The sequence below is a fragment of the Xenopus laevis genome, chromosome 9_10L (assembly GCF_017654675.1).
Source record: "Xenopus laevis strain J_2021 chromosome 9_10L, Xenopus_laevis_v10.1, whole genome shotgun sequence".
NCBI classification, from domain to species: domain Eukaryota; kingdom Metazoa; phylum Chordata; class Amphibia; order Anura; family Pipidae; genus Xenopus; species Xenopus laevis.
The window spans coordinates 76,971,696-76,997,327 of NC_054387.1; the positions used below are offsets into that span (position 1 = coordinate 76,971,696).

At 37.3% G+C, this 25,632-nt stretch overlaps 1 protein-coding gene across 1 annotated transcript in view; it reads right to left on the reverse strand.

Moving 5' to 3' along the window:
• Positions 1-25,632, reverse strand: part of LOC108701849 (dynein heavy chain 11, axonemal-like) — a 154,559-nt gene that overhangs the window by 108,413 nt on the left and 20,514 nt on the right. The window contains exons 7-23 of the mRNA XM_018236864.2: positions 24,508-24,666; positions 23,274-23,396; positions 22,120-22,239; positions 17,734-17,958; positions 17,541-17,635; positions 17,236-17,362; positions 17,001-17,147; positions 15,447-15,680; positions 13,621-13,752; positions 10,349-10,509; positions 8,223-8,379; positions 7,473-7,618; positions 6,829-6,945; positions 6,243-6,381; positions 5,190-5,282; positions 3,525-3,719; positions 999-1,076 (exon numbers count right to left, since the gene is read on the reverse strand). Coding sequence (XP_018092353.2) covers positions 999-1,076; positions 3,525-3,719; positions 5,190-5,282; positions 6,243-6,381; positions 6,829-6,945; positions 7,473-7,618; positions 8,223-8,379; positions 10,349-10,509; positions 13,621-13,752; positions 15,447-15,680; positions 17,001-17,147; positions 17,236-17,362; positions 17,541-17,635; positions 17,734-17,958; positions 22,120-22,239; positions 23,274-23,396; positions 24,508-24,666 — 2,448 coding nt within the window. The remainder of the gene's footprint in view (positions 1-998; positions 1,077-3,524; positions 3,720-5,189; positions 5,283-6,242; positions 6,382-6,828; positions 6,946-7,472; positions 7,619-8,222; positions 8,380-10,348; positions 10,510-13,620; positions 13,753-15,446; positions 15,681-17,000; positions 17,148-17,235; positions 17,363-17,540; positions 17,636-17,733; positions 17,959-22,119; positions 22,240-23,273; positions 23,397-24,507; positions 24,667-25,632) is intronic.

The following is a 25,632-nucleotide window of genomic DNA, read 5'->3' on the forward strand; positions in this document are numbered from 1 at the left end:
CGGGAATGTACATTTGATATATGCATAGTTTTTTCATTAATCATTCCGTATCTATGTAGCGTCAACAATATTTCACACAGCACAGAGAAATCCCAACCCAGTGAAGTTTACAATATACTATACACAGGGCAGTTTTAGTGGAAGCAATTGTATAATAAAACCACACAGACATGGGCACCAATTGGTGCCCAGAAATATTATATAGGGGGTTATTTACTAAAATCCAAATTTATCTCATAAGATTAATAAAAAAAAGCTCAACCAAACTCCCATGCCCAATTTTAGCTTATTCAATAATAAAAAAAACTTGATAAAATCCACCGACTTATACACGACCTTGACAGGCCTGAGATGAGATTTTCGGATTCAGGCTTTTTACAATATCGGGGTATAATAAATCGCGAAAAAAATTAGTTTGTTCCTCTAAAAATTTGAGTTTTCTAGTAAAAAAAAAACAAACAATTTTTCTCGATTTCAAAACGTGACCTTTAATAAATAATCCCTAAGTGTGAGTTTGTAACTCAAAGAAATTAATCAAACTCTTTCCATTTGATATTTGCCAATGGCCATGCTGCTTGCACTGAAATTAGGCTACAGCAATAACTCTGCTCATTCAAAAAAAACCTTTTGCCCAAAATGTAACCTCAAAAAGTCACATTAAAAGTCAAGGAATTTGCTAAATTTATCCTGTAGATGTTGCACAACCAGTGTAATAATAATAATTAAAGATAGTATGGCTGATTTAGAAACATTGGTGCTAAATACCACAAGTGTTAGCCCATAACAACCCATCAGCAAATCATTTTCATTTATCTATTACCACTTAGAAAATGAAAGCAAAGATTTGATTGGTTGCTCTGGACAGCTACACTGGTGCAATTTAGCATCTATCTTAGTAACTTTCCCCAATATTAAAAGTATTGAAAATAGTGTGGATAGGATATACAGTAGATAGCAAGCCTAAGGCAAAAGTTGTAACCAAATATTATAACATTTACCGTGCTTTTCCCAGTTCCTGCATTTCCTACTACAAAAACAGAATGGCGCACGGCAAGTAATTCCTCCAACTGGGTGATCTGAAAAATACAAAAATAACATGTAAAAAGCAGGACATAGGCAACTAAATTACAAGTCACACCAAAGGATTGTGGATAATTGTAATTCACTGACAACTGCTGTTATGCTGGTTTGACAGCCTTCAATTATACAAATGCATTTTTTTATTTAAGTAGAAATGACTTTTCTGGCTCATTACAGACACAGTTTGTACACTAAGCCAATAAAAAGGTTTTGTGCAGGACAGTAGTATTTGAATGGTTAGCACATGGATAGGCAACTGTTAGAATTACATTTTTTTGGAAATTCAGCTCCCAGCAGCCACTGGTTACATGTCAAACAGAACAGAAATGCTGAATGACAGAGTGTTTTTTTTTACTCTCAGAGGAACCTTTCAGTTACAGTAAACTTACTGTTATTCTACAATAAATTCCTTTCCCTCTTTTGAATTACTAAGGGAACTTCATCAGTACATTTGGGATGACATAATATATCAGTTTTCGTACAACAGAACTTCAGGAAATTCTTGCTCTTCTCTACTGAGTTCTGAAGCTATTCACCCTGAGATTGAAATAGTAGGCCTATTCAATCTTGTTAACAGAAATAGTTTACAATCATCTCATGTCTACATGACTGCCTTAGTCCTGGGCAACTACAGTCTCTATTTTTGCTGATGATACTAAATTACATGCAGGATGCTACCTCTTTGCAGAGTAATTGACCAAATTGGAGAACTGGGCAGCAGACTGGCAAATTAAGTTCAGTCTAGATAAGTTAAGGTTATGCACTTTGGTAGAAATAACAAAAATTCAAGTTATACACTAAGGGGCAGATTTATCAGGGGTTGAATTTCGAGTTCATGGCAGTTTATTAAAACTTCCATGAACTCGAGATTCGGGAAAAAATTACCAATCGAAACTGTTAAAAAAAAAAAAAATCAAATTCGGGTGAATGGGATCGATCCTCAAGCTCGAATCGAATTTGATTTGTGTTTTTTCCTCCAAAAAACACTTGATTTTCAGGAAGGCTGCAAACAGCTCCAAATTGATCCCAGGATGTCCCCCATAGGCTAAAATTCACTAGGTTTAAGGTGGCGAATAGTCAAATTCAAATCCTTAAAGGGCTAGTACATGATAAATTTTGAAAACCGAATTTGAATTTTTAAAAAAAATCTAAACGAATTTTAACTATTACCTCATGGGAGCATACTTAATTGAAAAGGATTTGGGCATTTTTGTGGGACACAAGCAGTCATTAAGTGCCCACTAATTATAAACTGTAAAGGCATTGGGGTTGAACAGAGAAAAGGTGCTTGCATTACTAGAGGTGCTGCACCAATGAGATGAGTTGAAAAACTTGCCTCTTGGTTACAAGAGTTGTAAAAAATTCTGCTCCTGGTAACTTTAAGAGGCGAATTTTCAAACCAGGAATTTGGCTCTTCTAGGGCAGAGATAACAATTATACTATCTGCGCAAGCATCCTGGACCCCCTCCAGTGGCATCATGGACCCCCCCCAACCTCAGACGCCAAAAAGGTGAGCACTGGGGGAGGAGGGGGCGGTGGCAGAGGGCAGGATCTCCCCTGTACTTGAAGCAATAACAAGGAGAAATCAGATGGCACTCACCAAGCAAAGTGTGCTGAATGTTTGTGGTTTATTCAGATCTCTGCACAACGTTTCAGGGGATCAACCCCCTTTCTCAAGTGCTTGCATGACTGATCCCCACCAGGCCCGGACTGGCAATCTGTCGGTTCTGGCAAATGCCAGAGGGGCTCCTATAAGGTCCCATAGAAAGTCAGTATTTAGTGGACTGGTGTGGGCTGTTTGGGCCTCGGTGTACCTGAAATGCCAGGGCCTATTTTAATTCTCAGTCCGGACCTGATCCCCACCCTCATCCTGCAGTCTGTTACTAACTGTTCCCAAGCTGAACCTGAGAACCTATAACACCATTTTGCTGCTCTGCAAGGTCTTGGGGAATGGGTACAATCAGAAACCTGATTGAACAAGTTACATAATAGTCAACAATTTTGTCCATTTCATGACCTGCAGGGACATGGAAATTCTGTGATTTTCCTCTCTCCCAACATTATAGTGGGAAGGAGGGGGGTTGGAAATAATGACTTTCACACAAATTACATAAAACTAGATAGATCTGCTGTAAACTTGACACAAATGGATAATATTATAGAGGTCTAGAACTGAAATTAGCATATCATAGTATTTGTTACTTCAGATATTACATTTAAATAAAATTCCCTTCAACCAAGCCTGCTCTTCATTACAGAAGATTATATCAATATTTAATATCTACCTAATATACAGCTAGGAAGATGCATAAAAACTTTGTTTATAGTCTCAGTTATTAACCAGATGTTGAATGCTACAAGCATCAAACAACTGTGATCATTATAGCCTGCAGCCTGCACATTTAGCATTTCCAATAAACTAAGCAGAAAGCCATTATTCCCACCTTCAGAATGAAGTTCTCCTCTGGCTGCAGGTGGAGCTCAGCAACGGACTGGCGAACCATCTGTTCCAACTTCACATCTCTCTTCCTTGGAACTTCCAGCATAGGAAACAAGTCATTGATGAGCCCCAGAAATATTGCCACATCATTGGTTACTATCTTAGGAAGATTAAAGTCCCTTAGGGCCCTCATCAAAACCTAAAAAGGAGGAACAATGCCATAATTATATATAATAATAACAAACCGTAAAAGCATAAAATTAGCAAACATTATGAGAAAGTCGTACTGAGACAATTATAACCCATATGGCTTGTTAAACTCAATCTGCTTCCTTCTCACACTGGATTATGTTACAGTTAGTTTGTGTTGTCAACAGAGCAGTATTTTCTCGTACAATTAGAAGGAAAATAGGACCCAATAATTAGGCTGATTTAATGTTAAATTACATTTGGTGTTATTGCTTCTTGTGGTGGTCGTGGGAGGGCTGGCATGCACATTTTATTGATGAAATGCTCACTAGGTATATTGAGCTCATTTGAGAAAATTCCTTGTATTTGCACTAGTACACATAAACACATAATAGCTCTTAACTTCAAGCTTAATTTTCCAAAGAAATTTAGTAAGGGGCGTGTCCTTTAAATTATTCCTAGAAAAGTGCCCCCAGTAGATTGACAGCTCTCCTTAGCAGCCAATCTACGGGGTAGTTTACCCCCTCCACACAGCTGCAAAAGCACTAAAGTCCACCCCTTTTTGCTCATTTAAAGAGCACTTGCATTTGGGGTTTTGACTATGCAACTTATGGCTCTTACTGCAAAGATATAATTTTGCATTCCAGCCTGCCATGCCATTGTTTACAGCATTGATCCCCAACCAGTAGTTCGCGAGCAACATGTTGCTCCCCAACCCCTTGGATGTTTCTCTCAGTGGCCTCAAAGCAGGTGCTTATTTTTTAATTTGTGGTTTTTAGGCAAGTTTTGGTTGGGTAAAAACCAGGTATATGGCCAAACAGGGCCTCTTGTAGGCTGCCAGTCCACATAGGGACTACCAAATAGCCAATCACAGACCATTTTGGCATCTACAGGAACATTTTTCATGCTTCCCCAACTCTTTTTGCATTTGAATGTGGCTCACAGTTAGGTTGGGGACCCCTGGTTTACAGGTTTCCTTTTGATTGCCCCTCACTGGTTTGGTTGTGCTACTGTAAAAGCAGACCTTTATGGGCAGGGTCAGATCTACATCTTGCAGTTCTACTTAAAAGCTACCTACCTAAATACACATGATGCTGTGTAAGAAGCAATCAAGGCAGACAGGGCCATATCAGGCTGCAGTTTTATAGAAAAAAACTTGCTTAAGTTGAAAATAAGTGAGAGGGGGAGTTTCATAGCAAAATATTTTATTATTAAATAGTTTATTATTTTATTACTGTCCTGACTGCATGTGCTATAACTGTAAGGTTTGCTTTAAGGGGCAATTCCGGGGGTGCTGCTGCTGCCCCATGAATCCACCTGCCTGTACTTCTTTTGTGCTCAGGGCTGGTTGAAAGGGGACTACATCAATTGTGCTCTTTGCACTACATTAGCTGAATTTGCAGTTCTCGTCTTCATTGGAAAAATTCTCCTAACCAAAGGCTCTAGTTATATATATATATAACAGATTAATATAACTTACCAGATCCTCAGGCTTGCTCCTGTCTTCTCGCTTCAAGGACCCAGCTACTACTAACACAGACTTTATTGCCCTGAGACCCCAGTCATAATGATCCTGCAAAATTAACATGGGAAATTAAAATCCATTTAAAATACTATTTCTTAACCTTTGCCTCGGAGGGGCCAAATTAAATTGTGCAATTAGGTACACACCCAAAAATTTTTTTAAAGGTGGCTCAATTTAGATACTGTTTTCTATTAAACAAAGTAATTTTACATTATCATGGACACCCACAAATGAATTTATAATTTGTATACAATATACAGTGGGGAACTTTATAGGGTTGCCACCTATCTGGCTTTCACCCAGACAACATGGCCTTCCTATCAATTAACTTACATAAAACATCTATGGAACAGATTATATGAAAATTGTGAATTCATACACAGCAGATTATGAAGCCTACAGGCAGGCACAGAGCTGTAAATATACATTGGAGGGCCACATCTATCTCATGAACCAGTTGGACATACCTAAATAATAATAACATTTTACTCTGCTTACACTTTTCCTGGTTAGTAATAAACCACATCCAGGTACATACCCAAAAAGTATAAAGCAAACTATCTAATTTTGCCCTCCATTCTCCATCTGAAACATCATGTTTGCATTTTATACAATATAAGATGGCACCCTAAAGTTGATGTTTTATTTTACTGTGCAAATGCAAGGATTGTGGATTTGGTTAAAGAATCTTGATAAATTTGTGTTTTCATCAATCATCCAACCAAAGCACTTTCCCTGTCTGTTAACCACTGCACTCTCCTTTCCCTGTGTATTGTTTTCTATATCCCCTATATATGAACATCAAATTGATTTGGAAGTGCATTTTTAAGACCCTCTTTAAAAGACAACTGCTTTTGAGGGGTGGCTGATTAATTTGTAGTCGTATGGTCTGACAAGAACATGTCATGATAAAACTGATAATCTGTAACATAGGCTTAACCAAACTGCAGTATAATTTCCAGATAATAAATTAGAGGTTTCATTTATTCATAAGTTTTATATTTTTACCTGTTTAGAAAGCAGCTGATGACACAAAGTATACAGACTGATGAACTTCCTTGCGAGCATCCTTGCATCCACGAATCCCTCTGCCACCAGCATTATTTCACATATCAGTTCAAAGTCTGGGATCACCATAGCACATGGGCTGCAAGATATAAATGATGGATTATGATCAGCATAACCAACCCAATAATGACATATGCTAGATATATAAGTAAAATGACATGGTGGAGTAAATAGAAAATCTGTAATGGTAAAGTTTACAATAATGTAATTTATAGGGATAATATCTGCACAAGCTTTTATTTATATATGAAGCACCATTGTCATACTCAGTAGTTATATTGTTACTATATTGTGACATAGCTTACAACACAAAGTTGTTTTTAAAAAAGTAACATACTTTAATCCAAGGTCATCAGATCACACAAAACAATCCAGCTAGAAGGGCTGAACGGATTGAATTTACTAATGAGTAAGCATTCCATCACATTCCTTAAACTTGAAATTTTTAGAAGTATTTCCAGTTTTCAAGTGATCCTGTAAAATTTGTTTATTGTATATTTGAAAGACATTAGAATATAATATTTACCGGAACAAAGCCTTGACATTTTCAGGAAGTTCTGCTCTACCTGCATAGCCTGGATTGAGAGTAATAAAGATCCCAATAGTAGTTTTCAGCTCAATTGTTTCACCCAGAAAATAAAACCTAGTGGAGACAAACATGACATGGTGAGAGAAGAAGGGATTGATTGTTCTTCTGGAACCATGCACAGTAATGCTCTATTGTTGGTTACCTGGTATAATATTATTATAATTAGAAGGGCAGGCAGAATGCCATTGTCATTTGTTAAGAACTGCCATTTCTTGATATTCCAAATGCAGTATGTGCAGCAAAGGAATTACCCCTAGGTACAACAAATCTTTGTATAGATGAATTTGTGGCATTCAAGAGATACATAAGTGGGCCCCTAATTAGCTTGTGCATTTTCATTTATCTATGACTGGTGCCAACTCCAGGTAAAGGCTGCCTGGTTGTACCATTGCCTGACTCTGTAATGGTTCCCCCAACCAAGAGACTGGGCTGTTTCAGTGCTAGTGGGGGAAACCTACTGGAACACATGCATGTTTTGATATTGCAATCATTTTCACAGCAGCATAGTGGCATATTTATTGTGTCAACATCCGTTTTAAGCAAAAAAGACAAAGACCCCAAATCAACTGTTCATATATTACCTCTTTTTCTTGTGGCGAATAGCATCTTGTATTGTTTTTACTTGTACTGCTACTACTGAAAGTACTTCCACTGAAATGCGGTTGAATTCATCAAAGCACCCCCAAACGCCTGTCTGGCATAATCCTTTGTAGATGTTTCCAATGGACTAACCAAAGAAAAAGTTTAATGTTAAAGCTCAGCACATAATAACATTGCTAAGCTTATAATATAAAATGTAGTACTGTAACAATATAGCAGGAGTACCACAATGGGTTAACTACTATAAATTTTGTTTTTACTCAGTACGTACAAGTAATAACAGAAAACTAATTGGTCTTAAGGGGTAAAAATACATTCTATTTGCAGACAGAGACATTTTCTGTTTACTTGAAGGGTTGGGAATTCTGAATATTATTGAACTACAACTTTTAACAACCCCCCAAAGAAGGACCATGGCTTTTAAATTGGTGATAACCCCCCGGCTAAATTAATTGTTGAACTGCAACGTCCAGTTAGTTGATCTTCAACAAGTGCAGCGTCACAGGCTGTGCAACACTGTCATAAGTATAACTATTATACAGTAAGTATAACTGGCACAGCCCTGACCTACTGCCACCATATTACATTAGTATATCTACTGCACTTCCAGTTTTCCCACCAACAGCTGCTGCTCTGGTGTGCCCCACTGTATTTATTGCTCAGGATAGTTACCTATTTGGATGCCCCAAAAAAGCCAAACTGTTAGTAACAGGCCAAACCTCTGTACATACCTTGTAGTCCATTTGTTCTGAGCAGTTAAACACATACACCATGATACCCAAAGAGCGGCCTAGGTCTTTGGTAGTTTCAGTTTTTCCTGTTCCAGCAGGACCCGAAAGAGCTCCACTCATGGCCAAGTGTAGGGACTGGGTCAAAGTTATGTAGCACCTGCAGAAGCACAAACATTGCTGTGAGAGCTAAAATAGCACAAAGCGTCTGCACTTGATCAAAATGAGATAAAGGAGGTAATTCAGTAACACACAGGGATACATTTAACCAGAGCAGATACCAGTAGCATCCAACATGTAGTATATGTATAATATACACTAACCACGGATTAATTGCTATTGGTGACTGCAGTGGTGCAATTTATAAACTGTAAAGTAAATATGCCCCAAAAGATCTAGAATGCCAATATGGGAATAGTTCTGTTTCAATTTACTTCAAATCCATTATGAAAGCAGGGGGTGATGATGTATCAGGTGTAAGTAACTGCAAATTAAAGACTCTAGTGAAATAATTATTTATTTATATAGACCACAGGTTATGCAGCACTGCACAATAATGTGGAAACTGCCGGAAAATGGCAAATTAACAATTTGTGAAAAGAGATGAGCTAGATAACCTTGCTGCCAGGAGTTTATAATCTAATACCAACTGCCATCAGTGACATAACTTGAAACCCGTTACTCTTAATGCAGAATCTGGGCTTCCAAAGTAGATAGGATACATTCTAAGAAACAATGTCAGTGTCATTGTGGCAGGTTGTTAAAAGCAAAATGGAATAAATAAGTCACTAGTCCCACATTTGTCTTAACTAGTATTCATGTTGCCAGTTCTTAGAGGCATGGTGGTTTCAACCAGACAAAAGCACATAGGCAGAAGGTAATATAATAAAATGCACACAGTTTACCAATGTCTAGTAACCCATAGCAAGTAATCATATATTTGCTTTCAAACACTTCATCAGTAAATGCTACCTGCTGAATAGTTGCTATGGGGTATTTAATCTATAGCAAATGCTGTACCTTTTCCTACCTTACCCCTATTACTTACAATGCACTCTTGAAATCACAGTGTGAGCCATGGATTTATATCTGACGTAACTATCCTTGATGGGCCGATTGGTATTTTTCCCAGCATTTCATTCTTCATGGAAATCTGTGGGTTCTGGCAAATGCCAGAGGGGCTGCTATAAGGTGCCATAGAAAGTCAGTATTTAGTGGGCTGGTGGTGGCCGTTTGAGCTTCTATGTGGGCTGATTGGGCCTCTGTTTACCTGAAATGCCAGGGCCTATTTTGATTCTCAGTCCAGACCTGGTGAAGGGTCTATTTATGTTCCTGTCAAATGCAGCTCCCAGTGGAGTTCTGTTGAGCAGCAATTTGCTTATATTAGCTGAGAAGTGCTGCTGTCTCCAAACAATGAAATCACCGTGCCAGAGATGTTGCGGTAAATGTAACCAGGTGCAAAGCACACGGTGGTTGGAAAATTAAAACAATATTTATTGAATATCCATTAAAAACATGAGTTCATATCATGGATGTAACATCTCCCACCACGAAACGCGTCAAGCGTGGGGGAGATGTTACATCCATGATATGAACTCATGTAATGGATATTCAATAAATACTGTTTTAATTTTTCCAACCATCGTGTGCTCCGTACCACTGCTTATACTTTGGCCAAGCCCCATTAGGGCATACTGCTCTTGCCACCCAAACTGTTCAACTGTTTCACATTGACATATTTCCTTTGTTGTTTTAAAAACACAACATCACCTTTTAGGGAGATGGAATGCCTTGCATGTGCACTAGTTTGTCCTTTCCTGCCCCTTTAAAGCTAAGGGACAGGTTCTTTATATTTTATAACCTCCTAAACACTGGCTTGGGCCAAGGGAGTCCCATGCTCAAAGTAAGGTTGGCCTGGCCTGTAAATTTTATTTTAGCAGTGGCATTTCAGGACCACAAAGCCCAAACAGCCCTCACAGGCCCAATAAATAGTGACTGTCTATGGCATCTTGCAGCAGCCCCTCTGGCATTTGTCAGAATCCACAGATTGCTAGTCCAATCCTGGCCATAATTTAAGAGATGCCAAACCACTTTTCTTACATTATGTTTCCTTTATCAGCAGCCCTTACCTGTCAGTAAGTGGGGTAATGACGAGGCGAGGGGTGTTCCCCAGATATTCATATGAGTACTGAAACTGTGCATCGCAGATGTTGACATAACATTCCTTTTGCTCTTCTTCCCATCTGTGGCGCAACTGGGAAAGCCATGTAAACGCCTGCCCATTTGAGACCTAATGGGTAGAAAGCAATGCTGGATATTTATATGGCTCTCTTTATATTTGATATTGTGTATGTGTACAATAATGTACAAAAAAAATATATTCAAGGCATTACCAGGGTTGTTCTCTTGAATTAAAAATACAGTGTATATGCATTATTTGTATTTTATCCTGGAATTGTGTAGCAGTAGGATCTGTAAGTATATAAGCTACTTACAGCTCCTCTTCTATCCCATAACCCTCAATCTTTTCTTGATGAAGGACTTCAAATACTGCACAGTAGGTAAATTCTTCCTGAAACAGCAGGATCACAGATGGGGATTGGCAAGGATTGTCCCACCTCTGACCCATTTATACATGGCAAGGTGGGTATGTTTAAGGAGTACCAACTATAACCTGTACTGTGCAGCATACTTTGTACAGTATGTCCTTTTTAGAATTTAGAATTATGCAGGTTTTTGCTGCAGTCTACACTGGTTTCTGTGTAATCATTTGCTCTGTATCTAAATTGCTTATAAACACCTTAGTATGGGTATTTTACATGGGTCGAGTTAAATGATTTAAGGTTAGGTATCCCATTGTTATGCACAACAGTTCATCTGTAGTCTCAATGGTAACTAATTTATTAATAAAGCAAAATATAATGAGCAAATGCCTTTACTGAGGAGTGGATTATTGCACTCAGCAAAGTGTTATTATAGTTAGCACCCAGCTGATCCACAAATATAGCAACAAAAGTTTATTTTTATGCCAGGGTTTGAATATGTTTTAAAATACATTTTAATTACTGCAGTCACAGTTTCTCCCCCCACTTAAGTGCCCTTTTTTTTTTATTTCCACCATTTCTTTGATGCAAGTTAATGTGTGTGTGTATATATATATATATATATATATATATATATATATATATATATATATATATATATATATATATATATATATATATAGAGAGAGAGAGAGAGAGAGAGAGAGAGAGAGAGAGAGAGAGAGAGAGAGAGAGATAGAGAGAGAGAGAGAGAGAGACTGCTTTTAATTCACCAAAATGTAAAAAAAATCTATAACATTCTCATTCAATAAAAAGTCTAATTTAGCAGCAGTATTGTAACCCATGGTAGCCAGTCAGACTTTAGCTTTCATTGCCTAACTTGCTCTAGACCAGGTGTTTCTAAACTTACTTAGCCATGAACCACATTCAAATGTAAAACGTGCTGGGAGTCACAATATGGGGTGGTGTTTGTATGGGACAAATGGCACTCCGTAGCACAAAAGCATGAGTCAAGTTTAGTGAGGACTGCCAAATAACAGCTGTGATTGGCTATATAGTAGCCCCATAAATGGCGGTGCTAACAAGCAAATTGCAAGAGTAATGTTTCTGCAACTTCCTTCTGAAATAGATGATCTCATGAAAGACAGAAATATAAGCAAATTTACTGTGCCGCCGAGCATGGTGCAGCAATTAAATCAGTAAAACAGAACGTTGATGTAGTAAAAGCCCATTGCAGTGTCGTCTTTTGCTGGCCCTGCTGTCAGTTCAGAATGGTTTAAAAATATGACGGCATTTGCAGGCTGCCAAGAAAAAAATGGAGGCATTTGCCGAGTGCCAGGTCTGCCCTCTTTTTGAGTGACACAATAACCATTAATAATCCTTGATATTTAAACATTAAAGGACAAATATTATCTCATTTCTACATGCAACATTCAGATTTCTTACCATGTGGAATCTATTGTTGGTTTGGGAGTGTCAGCTGCAAAACATTTCAGCTAAACCGAACAGTAACTTATGATATAGCCTAATAAGTATATATATATATATATATATATATATATATATATATATATATATATATATATAGTCAGTTTTGGTGAGCGCACTCTTACCGGATTTCTTCGATGGTGGGTGCGTTGGCTCAAGTTTTTGCATATGTAGTAATAAATGGACCTGCACTCCAATGTGCTTTATTCACAAATGCATATCCAACGTTTCGGTCCACGCTGGGACCTTTCTCAAGGTCCATTTATTACTATATATATATATATATATATATATATATATATATATATATATATAAATATACACGCACATACATTTTAGTATAAGTTCACTGGTGCTCCTAAACAACTTCATGGATTCATAGCTTCTCAGCAGTTATTTATAAAAGGGGTTGATACTCTGCAGGTGTTCTGTTTCCAAGAGTTTGTCCATAGTGAGCATGAAAATCTGCCAGGGAAAGGGGCAAAATACTTTTGAATGAAATTCTGCATGAGAACTTTCTACTGTTGGAAATGTAATAGTTTCTTATATTTGCAACTCTATATCAATAATTTGTATATTTGCAAATATAATTGCAATTGTAAAGCAGTATTTCTCTGGTTGATTACAATTTCTACTATATATAAACAGGTTCGCAGAGGGCCAGCACACTGGTTTTCAAATGTCAAAAATATTTTATTTTCACATCACAGTGCCACTAACGTTTCGGTCCGCCTTGGGGCCTTTATCAAGGATGCTTGACGGTGTGCTGGTCCTCTGCGAACCTGTTTATATATGTTTTTGACGAAGCACCTGGAAAGTGAATTGTGTGACGAAGTGCGGGTATCACCTACATTGCTAATATATATATATATATATATATATATACATAAATACACACAATATATATATATATATATATATATATATATATATATATATATATATATATATATATATATATATATATATATATATATAGTCATATAGCAAAGGCAGTGAATGAGGCAATAGTCCCATAGCCTACACAAAGCTATTTAAGGTTAAAAGAGCAGAAAGTATATAAAGAAACACTATGTGGAGAAGGACTTTGGCACAACAAAAGAAGCAGCTGTCACGTTCAAACTTCCCAAGGCAATTATAAGCATAATCCTTAAACATTTAGACAATGTTCTGTATGGGAAAAGTGGGAAATCCTTTAACTCCTGAGTGTACCTGTCTACATGTGAATGCAGTAGTCCCACAGGAATTACCCCATCAAAACATTCTGTCAGTTTCCTGTGCAGGCATGGCTGGGCTTTATAAGAAATGAAATGATTCCTTATTTCCTGCTTTTAAAAATGCATTAGGGTAATTGCTCTGTATCAAATTACCTTCTGTGCGATCAGCTTGGCGACCACATCTCGAGCATGCACATCAATTGTGCATATTGTCATGATCTTCTGACGATCGCCAGGGGTGTGCTCCCCAAGCAGCATGTTTATAAGGGCATTCAACTGGGCGATCTGTAAAATAGTGATATTCACAAAAGATGCTGAACCGTGACTAGGGAAAGGGGTACTAATTTGGATTTAAAATGTAAAGGGGGTTACACAATAAATGGGTTACACAATAAGTAGTTTTTTTCATTTGAAGAAATTAATTTAAATTATTTAAAAAGACCATTGCAAAAATATTAATTTTTTTCGGTTGCCGGCGTATTTACAAAACAAATCTTGATTGTGTTAAGTTACAGAAACTTGCAATTGCAATGAAAAATCCCATTATTCCATTCATGTTTCCAAATTTGGCTGATTCGGTTGAATGTTGAAAATACACCTACCATTCACTTCTATAGACATTTGTTATATTTTAGTTGCTGAATTTTTTCAATTATTATTTCAAGATATTGATTTCAGATTTGTCTGATAAAGCTCAAAAATTCAAGTCTGGAATTCTGAAATGTCAAAAGATTGAAATCATTTTTTTTCTACATTGTGGAAAAACACAATCTCAAATTTCAATAAATGTACCTCTAAGACTAGTATGTAGTTAGGCAGTTCTCATTGAAAAGGGCATTTCTTTGGTTTCTAATTTTCCAAGTTATCATCCTTCATTGCTTTGAAACAAGGCTGGTTTTACAAGGCTCACATGGCTGAACACTATTTGATAACTAACCAATCAGACCCTATGATGGCATGCATGCCACCTTTCATTGGTCTGTTCTTTGGATCAACAGCCCAAATGTTTTGAAACTGCAGAAAGGTAAGAGAACTTATGTTTCCTCTTCCCTTCCTAAAATTGCAATGCATTAAAGGGATACTGTCTGCTCCAGCAGAATTCTGCACTGAAATCCATTTCTCAAAAGAGCAAACAGATTGTTTTGTCAATTTCCTAGCTGCCCCTGGTCATGTGACTTGTGCCTGCACTTTAGGAGAGAAATGCTTTCTGGCAGGCTGCTGTTTTTCCTTCTCAATGTAACTGAATGTGTCTCAGTGGGACATGGGTTGTTACTATTGAGTGTTGTTCTTAGATCTACCAGGCAGCTGTTTTCTTGTGTTAAGGAGCTGTTATCTGGTTACCTTCCCATTGTTCTTTTGTTTGGCTGCTGGGGGGGAAAAGAGAGGGGGTGATATCACTCCAACGTGCAGTACAGCAGTAAAGAGTGATTGAAGTTTATCAGAGCACAAGTCACATGACTTGGGGCAGCTGGGAAATTGACAATATGTCTAGCCCCATGTCAGATTTCAAAATTGAATATAAAAAAATCTGTTTGCTCTTTTGAGAAATGGATTTCAGTGCAGAATTCTGCTGGAGCAGCACTGTTAACTGATTCATTTTGAGAGAAAAAAAATTCCCCATGACAGTATCCCTTTAATGTATATTGGAAAGTTTCTTAATACTGAGTTTTTCATTTAATTTAATTCATTTAAATCAAAAATATTTTTGAGAGGAGGTCCTCTTTATTTACAAAACTGAGGGTGTGTTAGGTGCCTAGTCTCCTCCTCAATAAAGGTTAAATACAGGCAAGGAAATGCTGTTTTTTTGTGCAGCCAGTTAAGCACTACCCACCGATTGCATTAAAGTTTTCCATTTCTCTTGTATTAACCATATAACTGGCTAATAATTCAGCTGAAACCAGCACTGTGGCATAGTAAAAAGAATGAAGCGTATTGTATTTTTCTTTATTCAAAAAAAAATCAAAATTTCTTTGCAGTACCTGTTTACGGTTATAATCCTTCAGAGCTGATTCGAATCCTTCCTCAAGTCTCTCAAAGACAATTTCCACATCGGCGACCCACCAGATCTGACTGCCTGCCAGAGCCACCTGCGCTGAATAATCAAACATCCACTGGTCCCGAGGCTTATCCTCATAGCCAGTCACAGCTTCCATGATCTCCTGCCTGACAGTTGCTCTCATGGTTTCTTCCAAGTGCCTCAACCACCCTTCTGCCTGATAAATGGAATAGGGTAACACAATAAGTCTGTTATTTCCCAGACTTTAAGAACATACCATAAGGTGTTTTTTATCCTTGTCGCACATCGAAAAAGGACAACTATTTGTAATAAAAATTGTAGTAGCAATGCTGATCTAATAACACTGAACACAGCTTTGTAGAACATAGCATCAAAGGACAGGAAATACAATAATGAAGGAAACATACATAATCTTTATGCAGTGTATCTCTTAACAGATTAAGCTTCAATCCACTGATTGCTCATGCCCCAGGTTAACATGTACAATTTTCTTGCAGTTGACCATGTTTGTATTAACAATGTGACTCCACCTCGGGGTACATTGATCAAAGGCTGAGGTAGGAGATTTGTGTTTAATAGACAAGTTTCCCATTGGTTTAAAAAATTATTTGCCAAACGGTGCGATTCAATTTATCATAATCCAGATTTATGAATGAATGAACTGTAAGCTTTTATCCAGTTCAGATGTACTGCAATACATTTGAAATCAGCAGGAATTGGATATTTTAAATTTGGTAATTGGCTATTGCTTTTTTCGTTTCTCTAAAACTCAAATGTCTACTGACTAATCCAGTGGCTAGAGACGGCACAAACGGGTGGGATTTAATTTGAACGTTTGAATATAATTTCTAATCTGAACTCAATTAAGATGAACCTATTCAGGATAGGTCTTAAAGGAGAAGGACGTTTAAAATTCCTGGTGGTGCCACATGTTATGTACCTCCCAGTGATCACTTACCCCGAGCCGGTGCTCCAGAAAACAACACTGGTCAAGGTACCTCTGTGAGAGCACCATGTAGCGACCCTCTTTCTTATCGCTGGGTGTGCATGCACAGTAGAGTGAAAACCTGAGCTTTCTTGCTCATGCCTCAGGCTAAAATGTACAATATAACCAGGGGCCAACACATGCGCAGTAATGTAAAAAAAAAATGCTCAACTGCCCCTGGGTATATTGTGCATTTAAATCCCAGGGCATTAATTATCATGAGGACAACTGTACTCTGTAAACTTTCTCTTGGAATTGTAACATAAAAACTGGGAATTTCTTGTAAGCTTTTAATGAATACTGTGCTTTCCTAATAAATTACTAGTTTTGAGTTATATTATTTTTGTGTACCAAATTACTTGTGTATTTTTAAATCTTCTGTGGAGCAAATTCACCAGACACAAAAAAAACTTTGACAAACTGATAGTATGGTATTGCCTCTTCTAAATCAGAGTACACTAAGTAGTTAAAAAGAGTGCGTTTCATCACATAATAATCACTGCAGTCTCCTTGGTGTGGATTTAATCTTACCTGCCCTTCACAGACACATGGCTTAATGAAAGATACAAACTCCCCTTCCCGACTGAACATTCCAACAGCAGTCTGTGCTTTCCCTTCTTCATCTTCAAATCGGAGATCAGCAATATTATCAAACAGTTTCAGGAAGTGTCTGGTCACCTGTTTAGGCAGAAGAAAGTATTAAATAGCATTTGATGTTATGCTTATGTGAGCCAGTATTTAAATCTTATAACGTTTTGCCACCTACCTGCTTAGGTTGAGTGCCTTTAGAGATAATTTCTAATAAATCCACAGAAGAAACAAAATAAAAACGTGGGAATCGTAGTCTCTTGGCTTCCAAATAGTCTGCCAATGATTTCTCACATAATGTAAGCCTGTAAGACATTGTAAATCCAGCATGCTTGTTATGGATACACACTGTGTCAGATAGCCTAGAGGGTTAAATACATTTTAGACAATTTACAGTTAATATTGAAGCCAACTCAGAAAGCAGATCAAGCAGCCTGTTTCTATTTTATTAATTATAACTCCAACACGTTGAAAATGTAAAACCTTTGTTGAAGGGCTTCCAGCTTTTCAAGAAGTCCTGTCTGGTCTGTTACTTCAATGACTTTGTTTGAATTATATACAATGCTGTCCATCATTTCCTATATTGACCGTAAAGAGGGAAAGAGAAAAAAAAAATACCATTAAATACTATTTGCTCATAGAATAGACATATCATCCATAAAATATGCACAGGTACCTTGAAATCCATATCTATTCCTTCAAATCGTTTGGCATCTTCTGGGAGTTGGTTTCTAATATCTTCTGAGTTGGAGAAAATGCTCTGCAAGTGTGCCCAAGTTTTCTGAACTTGCAGCCAGACTGAAATAACCATATCTGCAACCATTAATTTCTTCTGCCATCTGCTCACCTCCACCAAGAAATACTCAACATATTTGCTCATCAAAATATTTTGCAGCTGAACCTGCCACGAAGAAGCAGAATTTAGAACATAAGCATAAAGAGAAAAAAAATATTTCCTTTATTTCTTAAGTCTGGGTATGTCTTAAAAAAAGTAAAATATTCTACACAATTGTGTAAATGTTAAATATTGACGTAAGCAATTCTTATAATAGCACTGCTTATTACTATGTTGCCAAATTTTAATTTAAAGGAGAACCTCACACTTGATTTGATAGTGGTCGTTGAGTGGCTTCTTCATGAGTTTAACATAATCCCCCAAAAAAGTGTAAATATTAAAAATGTATAAAAGTTATCGATTTTATTTAAGAATGCAGAGATGGACAAATATTGGATCCCATGATTTGAGACACATTTGTTAAATGACACCAATGACCCAATGCTTCCCCCCCCATAGTGTAATCATTATTACAAATGTGCCATTATTTAGAGAAAGAAACTAAAGAAGCCACATTGACTGCAAATAGTTCATGAAAGAATAAATGTTAAGCTCCTACAAAAAATTCAGCAATGTATTCTACCGAAAAGCACCTTATAGCAAATCCAATACGGTGCTAATCCAGACATGGCAAGTACTGCAGATGAAAAAACTTTCTTAAATGACTTTGAAAAATTTCAGTCAACAAGATACCTCCCACTGATGCAAATGAAACCAGAATAAGGACTCACTACTGTTTTAATGCCGAGACTATTGAATTGCTGATCATGGAAGGCCCTTTCTTTGCCACTGCAAATTTATGAATAATGTAGCAGTCAAAAGAAAGAAATTGGGCACTGCAAAGAAACCCACAAACAAGTGAAAAGGGCTAGATGCTTTAAAAACACACTAATTTGCTCAAAGCAGCTATTTACAATGGAATTGATGGCCATATTCAAGGGAAAGCCATCAGCAAAGCAACTTTACTATGCTTCTTGATTCTTTATTCAAACCAAATAGGAGCAGAAGCAGCTGGACATACTTAGGAAATATGGCACTGCGGGGCAGCACTTTCCTATAAATGTCCCAGCCCTTCGTGTGCGTTGTCGTGCCACACAGCTGCCGCCATCAAATTACAAGATTTTTATGGATTGAACCCTACAGAGTCAACCCCTCTCTCTTTTTACTAAAACTTTACTTTTCCTGCATGCCACAGAATGAACACAGTCATTCAAAAAATGATTGCAGTAAAGCTGGGCCAGTTTTTTTTTTAAAGTACAGTTATGTGACCTGTTATCCAGAATGCTCAGGACCTGGGTTTTTGGGATTTAAGGGATCTTTCCGTAATTTGGATCTCCATACCTTAAATCATATAAAAAAATAAATAAACCCACTAGGCTTGTTTTGCCTTTGATAAGGATTTATTATGTCTTATATGGGGTCAGGTACAAGGTACTGTTTTAGTATTACAGAGAAAAGAAAATCATTTTAAAAAAATTGTATTATTTGTTTATTATGGAGTTTTTAGGAGACAAGCATCCCGTAATTTGGAGCTTTCTGGAAATCAGGTTTCCGGATAATCTATCCCATACCTGTACACTGTACTTGCATGATCTGAATCAGTTCAGGTAGTCTAGTACAACAGCTTTCTCACTGGAGTCTTATTAAGATTGGTGTCATCCTAAAACTTCATCATGAGAATTTACTTGATGGATTTCATTGGTGAAGCAATTTCCATGAGAGTGTTTTAAAACAATGAATGCTCTGTATGGCATCACTTACTGAGTTAAACATGATTGTTCCTGTATCTGACAAATGCTTTGCCAAAAAGGGCAACACCGTAGCTCAGTGGAGAATACATTTCTCCTTTATAACTGGAGTGCTGAATCTGAATTCAAGGAGTTTGTATGTTCTCGATTTGTCTATGTGGCTTTCGTTTGGGTTCCTGCTACACTTCAAAAACAGAAGGTGGCCATAGATGTACAGATATTATTGTACAATATATTCTGTGTGTGTGGCAGAAGACAAGCAGACCAAAAGGCATGGATATCGTAGGTTTGTTGATCGGCTAAGTCCGAAAAATTTTAACTAGGCAGAAGGATGTATAGGCCAAATAACATATGGGTATAAACTTTACTGAACATTCATAAACAACAAAAGGCAATGTTCAATAAAATACAAGAACATTTACTATTTGCTAGAAACAGCACCTATATATATATCACAACATTTACTGCATTTAATGTTTATTATGACTGGGAGCTGCCATGGGAAGCAGTAATGTTTATATGTTGTAGTGAAAAAAAATGATGTAATAACTTGATAAATCCTATATCTGGAAAATGTCTTAAAGAAAAAAATCAGCAGAAATAGAAAATTATCATAACAATACAGAAGCATTTTGCATATTTTAATTGGCATAGACAGAAATTACATAATAATTAGACAATTAGACAATGAAGATAATTTAACATAGAAATACTAAAATTCAGTTTGATGGGGATCGGTGGCTGCTGTGCAGGATCTTCTGGTATGAAAAGAAGCAGACACAGAGAAACTTAATCAACAGGGTCATTATGGCCCTTCTGATCCAAAGTGTGAAAACATACTCCCAGAAGATCCTGCACAGCAGCACATCATTTATTTAATCTAGTGGGCTTTTGGTTTCAGGTTTGTGCTCATTTCAAAGTCACCTGGGTGTATCTTTGTCCAATTTGACCAGCTGGGCGGTGAGCCAAATTGAGCAGATAATGAGAGGAAAGGCCATCATGGTGGCCTTTACATGGACCAATAGGCTAGCATCTTTATCAGGAGTGGCAAAGCCAGCAGACAATATTAACTTTAGCCAAAGTTACAATGTCAAATTGTTGCAAATTGTCTGGAATTCCTTCCAGATCAGTGATGCACAGGTTGAAACACTTGCTTAACCCTAAGGCCTGGGCCAGATGATGGAGGATCTCCTCTATGCTCTCGATCCTGGTCTGCCTGCACCTGGAAGCATTGTTTCCGCTCGGGTGCAGGCAGATGCGGTGGATTTTGGAACCAAAATGCGACATTTTGCTCCAAAATCTGCCTACATTTGTAAAGGCAAGGGGCAACCCAATCCCAGTTCAACCTTCTGGGCCTTATATACCCACCCCAGTATGCCCATCACTGATGACACTGAAGGGGTAGGCACAAGTTTATAAAGAAAAGATTGCTGTGAACTGGAGGGGGAAATGCCAGAGAATGGGACACTATGACGTGGTGGTCTTAGAATGTCGTGGGTAGAGTCTGGCCTGTGACCAACCCATGCAACACTTTCATTATATTAAAAGGAAAAGGCACACAAGTATGTCACACATTTTAGGTGATTGCATCCACATTCCCTTTTCATTAGGGACTCTGGTTGATAATTAAGAGTAGCATTGTGCACCAATAACCCCCGTGCTTTGTCACAAATAATTTTCTGCAAACATAGAAAGCACAAGCCATCACCTTGTTCATTGTTAAACTTTAATATGTCTGTTACAATAAAGTAGCTAGCATAGTAGGGTTTAGTTTCCATACAACCCTGGGAGAACAGGTAAACAGGTAAAGTGGATGGGTGGATAAAGCCAGATAGCAAGATGCCATGTACTGCATATGCGTTTGCTCAGGAGCTAAGCTCAAGAGTCTGCTGTTTCACATGAATTATCAAGAGCAAAATACAACTTGGCTCCATTTATAGATTAATTATGTGTAATATATTCTTTCCAATAAGGGGGAGGAGTGGAATTAAAAGCAACAATTAAAACTGAGAAACACATATGCCCTTCAATTTCGAAAATAAACAGAGAAATTAAATATATTTTAATGGGAAACCATTGAGCTATTCATAACAGTTATTAACCCATGTGGGGATAAGTTCTCTAAACCACAGGTTTTTTCTTTAATAAAACACATCTACAATACTATTGAACTATGTTAATAGTAAAGTTTGTGGAAAGTGTTTCAATGAAAACCAAGCACACCTTATTGAATCAAGCTCTCCATGGAGACATTTAGGTTAATTCAAGCCATTTAATCAGTTTGTCAAAGTAATTACAATACAATCAGCCGTATTTGTGCCTCTCGCATCTGCGTGTGACTCGGAACTGTAGCACTTACAAATGAATCAGTAGATGGCATTAACAGACAAATAAAAACACATCAGCTCTTTGTTCTCAGCAGAACGGCCGGTGTATTTGTTCCTTGTCACTGCACAGATCAACTTTCTGTAGTTCTTACCTGATTATCTTCTAGCGTTTCAATCAGGTTCTCATCTGATTTTAATAATGGCGTTCCCGTGGGGTGCTTTTCATAGGAGAACTCCATTATGCTCCAAGTATGGTTTATCTCCGACAACACCTAAAACATGGGTCATATTTCTATTTGATCCAAACATAAAACATTAAATATGTGGACATATTGAATACAGAATAGACCCCTCTTTGTATTTATAGACTTCTGATATATCAGGACTAGTATAACAGTATACTATACAGTATAATAGACGGTAAGGGATACAGTCTATATATATTTATTTTATACTTTTTTTATTTACTGAGTGTGCAATAAAACCCATGCTGGTCTCTTGGGCAGTTCAGAATGTGTACACAGATGCAAAATTACACAAACCACAATCTGAAATTCACTATTTCGGAAAAAGTATATAATAAATAAGTGCTTTGATTTTATAATTTTTACCTTATCACAGAGGGAACACACACAAGGGATCACATGTAATATATGTAACTACAAATTTAAATGTTATGTGCAAAGCCAAAGTTGCCCCTTTCCTATAGAGACTTACACTATACACAAGGAAGGTCCTGATGCACAGTGCAGTCAAAACAGTAAATCAGGAAGGAATTATTGTACATTGACCCTTAGGGGCAGATGTATCAAAATGTGAGTTTAGAGCTTAATACATAAAAACTCACCAAAGTTCTATTCATTTCTATGGGTTTTTTCGAAGCGTATTAGCAATGGGTGAAAGTTAGAACTCGCTATTTGATAAGTACACTTTTAGAAAATCCCATAGAAAAGAATAGAATTTGGGTTGAGTTTTTATGTATTAAGCTTTAAACTCATATTTTAATAAATCTGCCCCTTAGCCCCATGTAAATCATCTAAGCACCTGCATTCATCTGTCAGTCAAAACGTGGATGATTCTAATAGGTGCAATTGGAATGTGATTTCAGCCACAATGGCCCAATATATGGGGCTACTACTGCACAAACATTGAAAATATCACTATGTAATATAGCCCCTAGTACTAGATTCCTTTCTAGTGGTTCTTTTTTTTTTTTCAGACTTCTTATCTTTGTTTTATGGGACTTTACTGCACTAACACATCTGTAACAGTTACAGTAAAACAAAGTTAGGAAGAAAATACTAACCTTTTCTATGGCCATTTCTTTCACTGCTTTATCCACAATGTTCTTTACTTCATCTTCAACTCTGTGAAGCTGAAGAGCCAGTAGGTCTCCAAGGACAGTCTCTTCATTCATTAAAAACCTTACCTAGTACAAAGAAGAAAATGTACAATACACCGGTTTTCAACTGAAATAGAGAAACACTTTTTATGGGGAATAATGGGCAGAAAAATGTGCAGACTGTAATTAAAAATGTTTAAAAGAACTTTCAGTCTAAAGGTTAGCCTCCTTAATCTTACACCACCCCAACATGACGCACTCAGTGCCCCAACTGCAGAACAGGAGAGAACAAAGGCAATTTTACATTTCGTCATCCTCAGATGAATATTATATATATTTGAAAAGTTCTGGATTTGTCTGTATTTCTGTTACTACTATATCAACCACTTATTTAATGCAGTTATCAGCAACAGATGTTCTCTCAGTAGCCAGCATTATAGCTACAAGCCAGGATTATTAGAGTCTTACCAAATACATTCCTTTTATACTGAAATTACAAATCAGAAAATGATGGTTTTTAACCCCATGCTAGAGCCATCCAACTATGACAAAGTACAACACTGGCTTTTCATTTGTTTCTAAGCCAAAAACCGTTTTATCGAGGGTGACAACTACTTTGAAATTTTATTCCTCTAGGATTAAACCATCAAATGTTTGTAAAAAAAATTGAAGCAGTTCTTTAAAGGGGTGGTTCGCCTTTAATTGAACATTTTCTATGACGTAGACAGTAATATTGCAATTGGTGTTAATTTGTGGTATTTGAATTATTTAGCTTTTTATTCAGCAGCTCTCCAGTTTGCAATTTCAGCAATATGGTTGCTATGGCCAACATTGACTTAGCAACCATGAATTGATTTAAATGAGACTGGAAGTTGAACAGGAGAGGGTCTGAATAACAAGATGAGTAATAAAAAGTAGCAATAACAAGACATTTGTAGCCTTAAAGAGGCTTTGCTTTTTGATGGGGTCAGTGACCCCAATCTGAAAGCTGGAAAGAGTCAGAAGAAGAAGGCAAATAATTAAAAAAAACTATAAAAAAAATTTAAATTGAAGACCAATTGAATAGTTGTTTAGAATTAGCCAGTCTATAACATACTAAAAGTAACGTAAAGGTGAACCACCCCTTTAATCACAGATTCAACCAATGATTATTGTCAGATATTGAGTCAACATAAGATTTTTTTAAGAATACACATACCCCAGTTTTGCTCATAAGCTGTAGCCAATGCCTTTTCCGGACTGCAGGGTTCTGGAGCTCATTTACAGCTCTCAATGATATTAACAGGTTTTTGACAGTGGATTCCAAGCCTAAATAGACATGCCAGGTCCGTACCTCTTTATCTAATGTCTTCATCTCCTGCAAATATAGAAAAAATTTAAAATCCCATGCATAAGTCTGTGCTAAGGTCTAGGCAAGGACTACAGAGGTCCAAGTCAGTGACTTGAGGGGGGCACATGGGTCATAACGGATTGCTTTTGAATCTGACCTACATGCTGACGATCAATTGCAAACTCACTGAACAGTTATGTCCCATGTGGGCCCCCTTATATTCACTGACTAACTCAGAGTTAGAGAGCTGCAAAGCAGAAAGTAGTGTTCTGTTCTCTTATACTGAACATCCAGTCACTCCAACCTTTACTTGACTAATTCAGAGTTAGAGAGCTGAGAAGCAAGAAATAGTGCTCTGACTATTATGTTCACTCGCTCCAGTCTTTAATGATTACATTTTTGGCTAACTATATTAGATTTTTTTTTTACAAATTTTTTTGCACAGCCTATCTATTTACCCAGTTTTTAGCACATGGAGTTTCTAGATGTGGAAGTGTACCTTACTCCTCCTACAGATAAAGGAGAGCCATTTTATTCCTTGTTAAAATGATCCTCCTATCAGCCAGAGAGGGCTGGATTTACATAGTGGGCACCACTAGCCCCACTGCCGTTCACTGCCCCCTACCCTTCATGCATGAGTATGCACAAATTTCCTTCATTTGCCCAGAGCTCTTGGGATTGGGGTGCGGGAAATATAAAAAAACTATCAAATCTCCTTCAAGTCACCAGTACTTCAAAACCAATGCAGAAGAGGCTGGCTGGCATGACACACACTATGCCAACCTGACAAAATCAGATACAATAGACACCATCTCTTCTAGCTTTTGGGTTCCATGGGAGGTCTTACAAATTATAGTGCAGTAACTGTTGTGCAACTTCACCTTACCTTTGTGCAACTTCACCTTACCTTTGACACCTTTGGGCACCCCTATAGATTCCAAATAAATAATACTGATGCCAATACAGATTGTCCAGCTTGTCTATGTTTAAGTA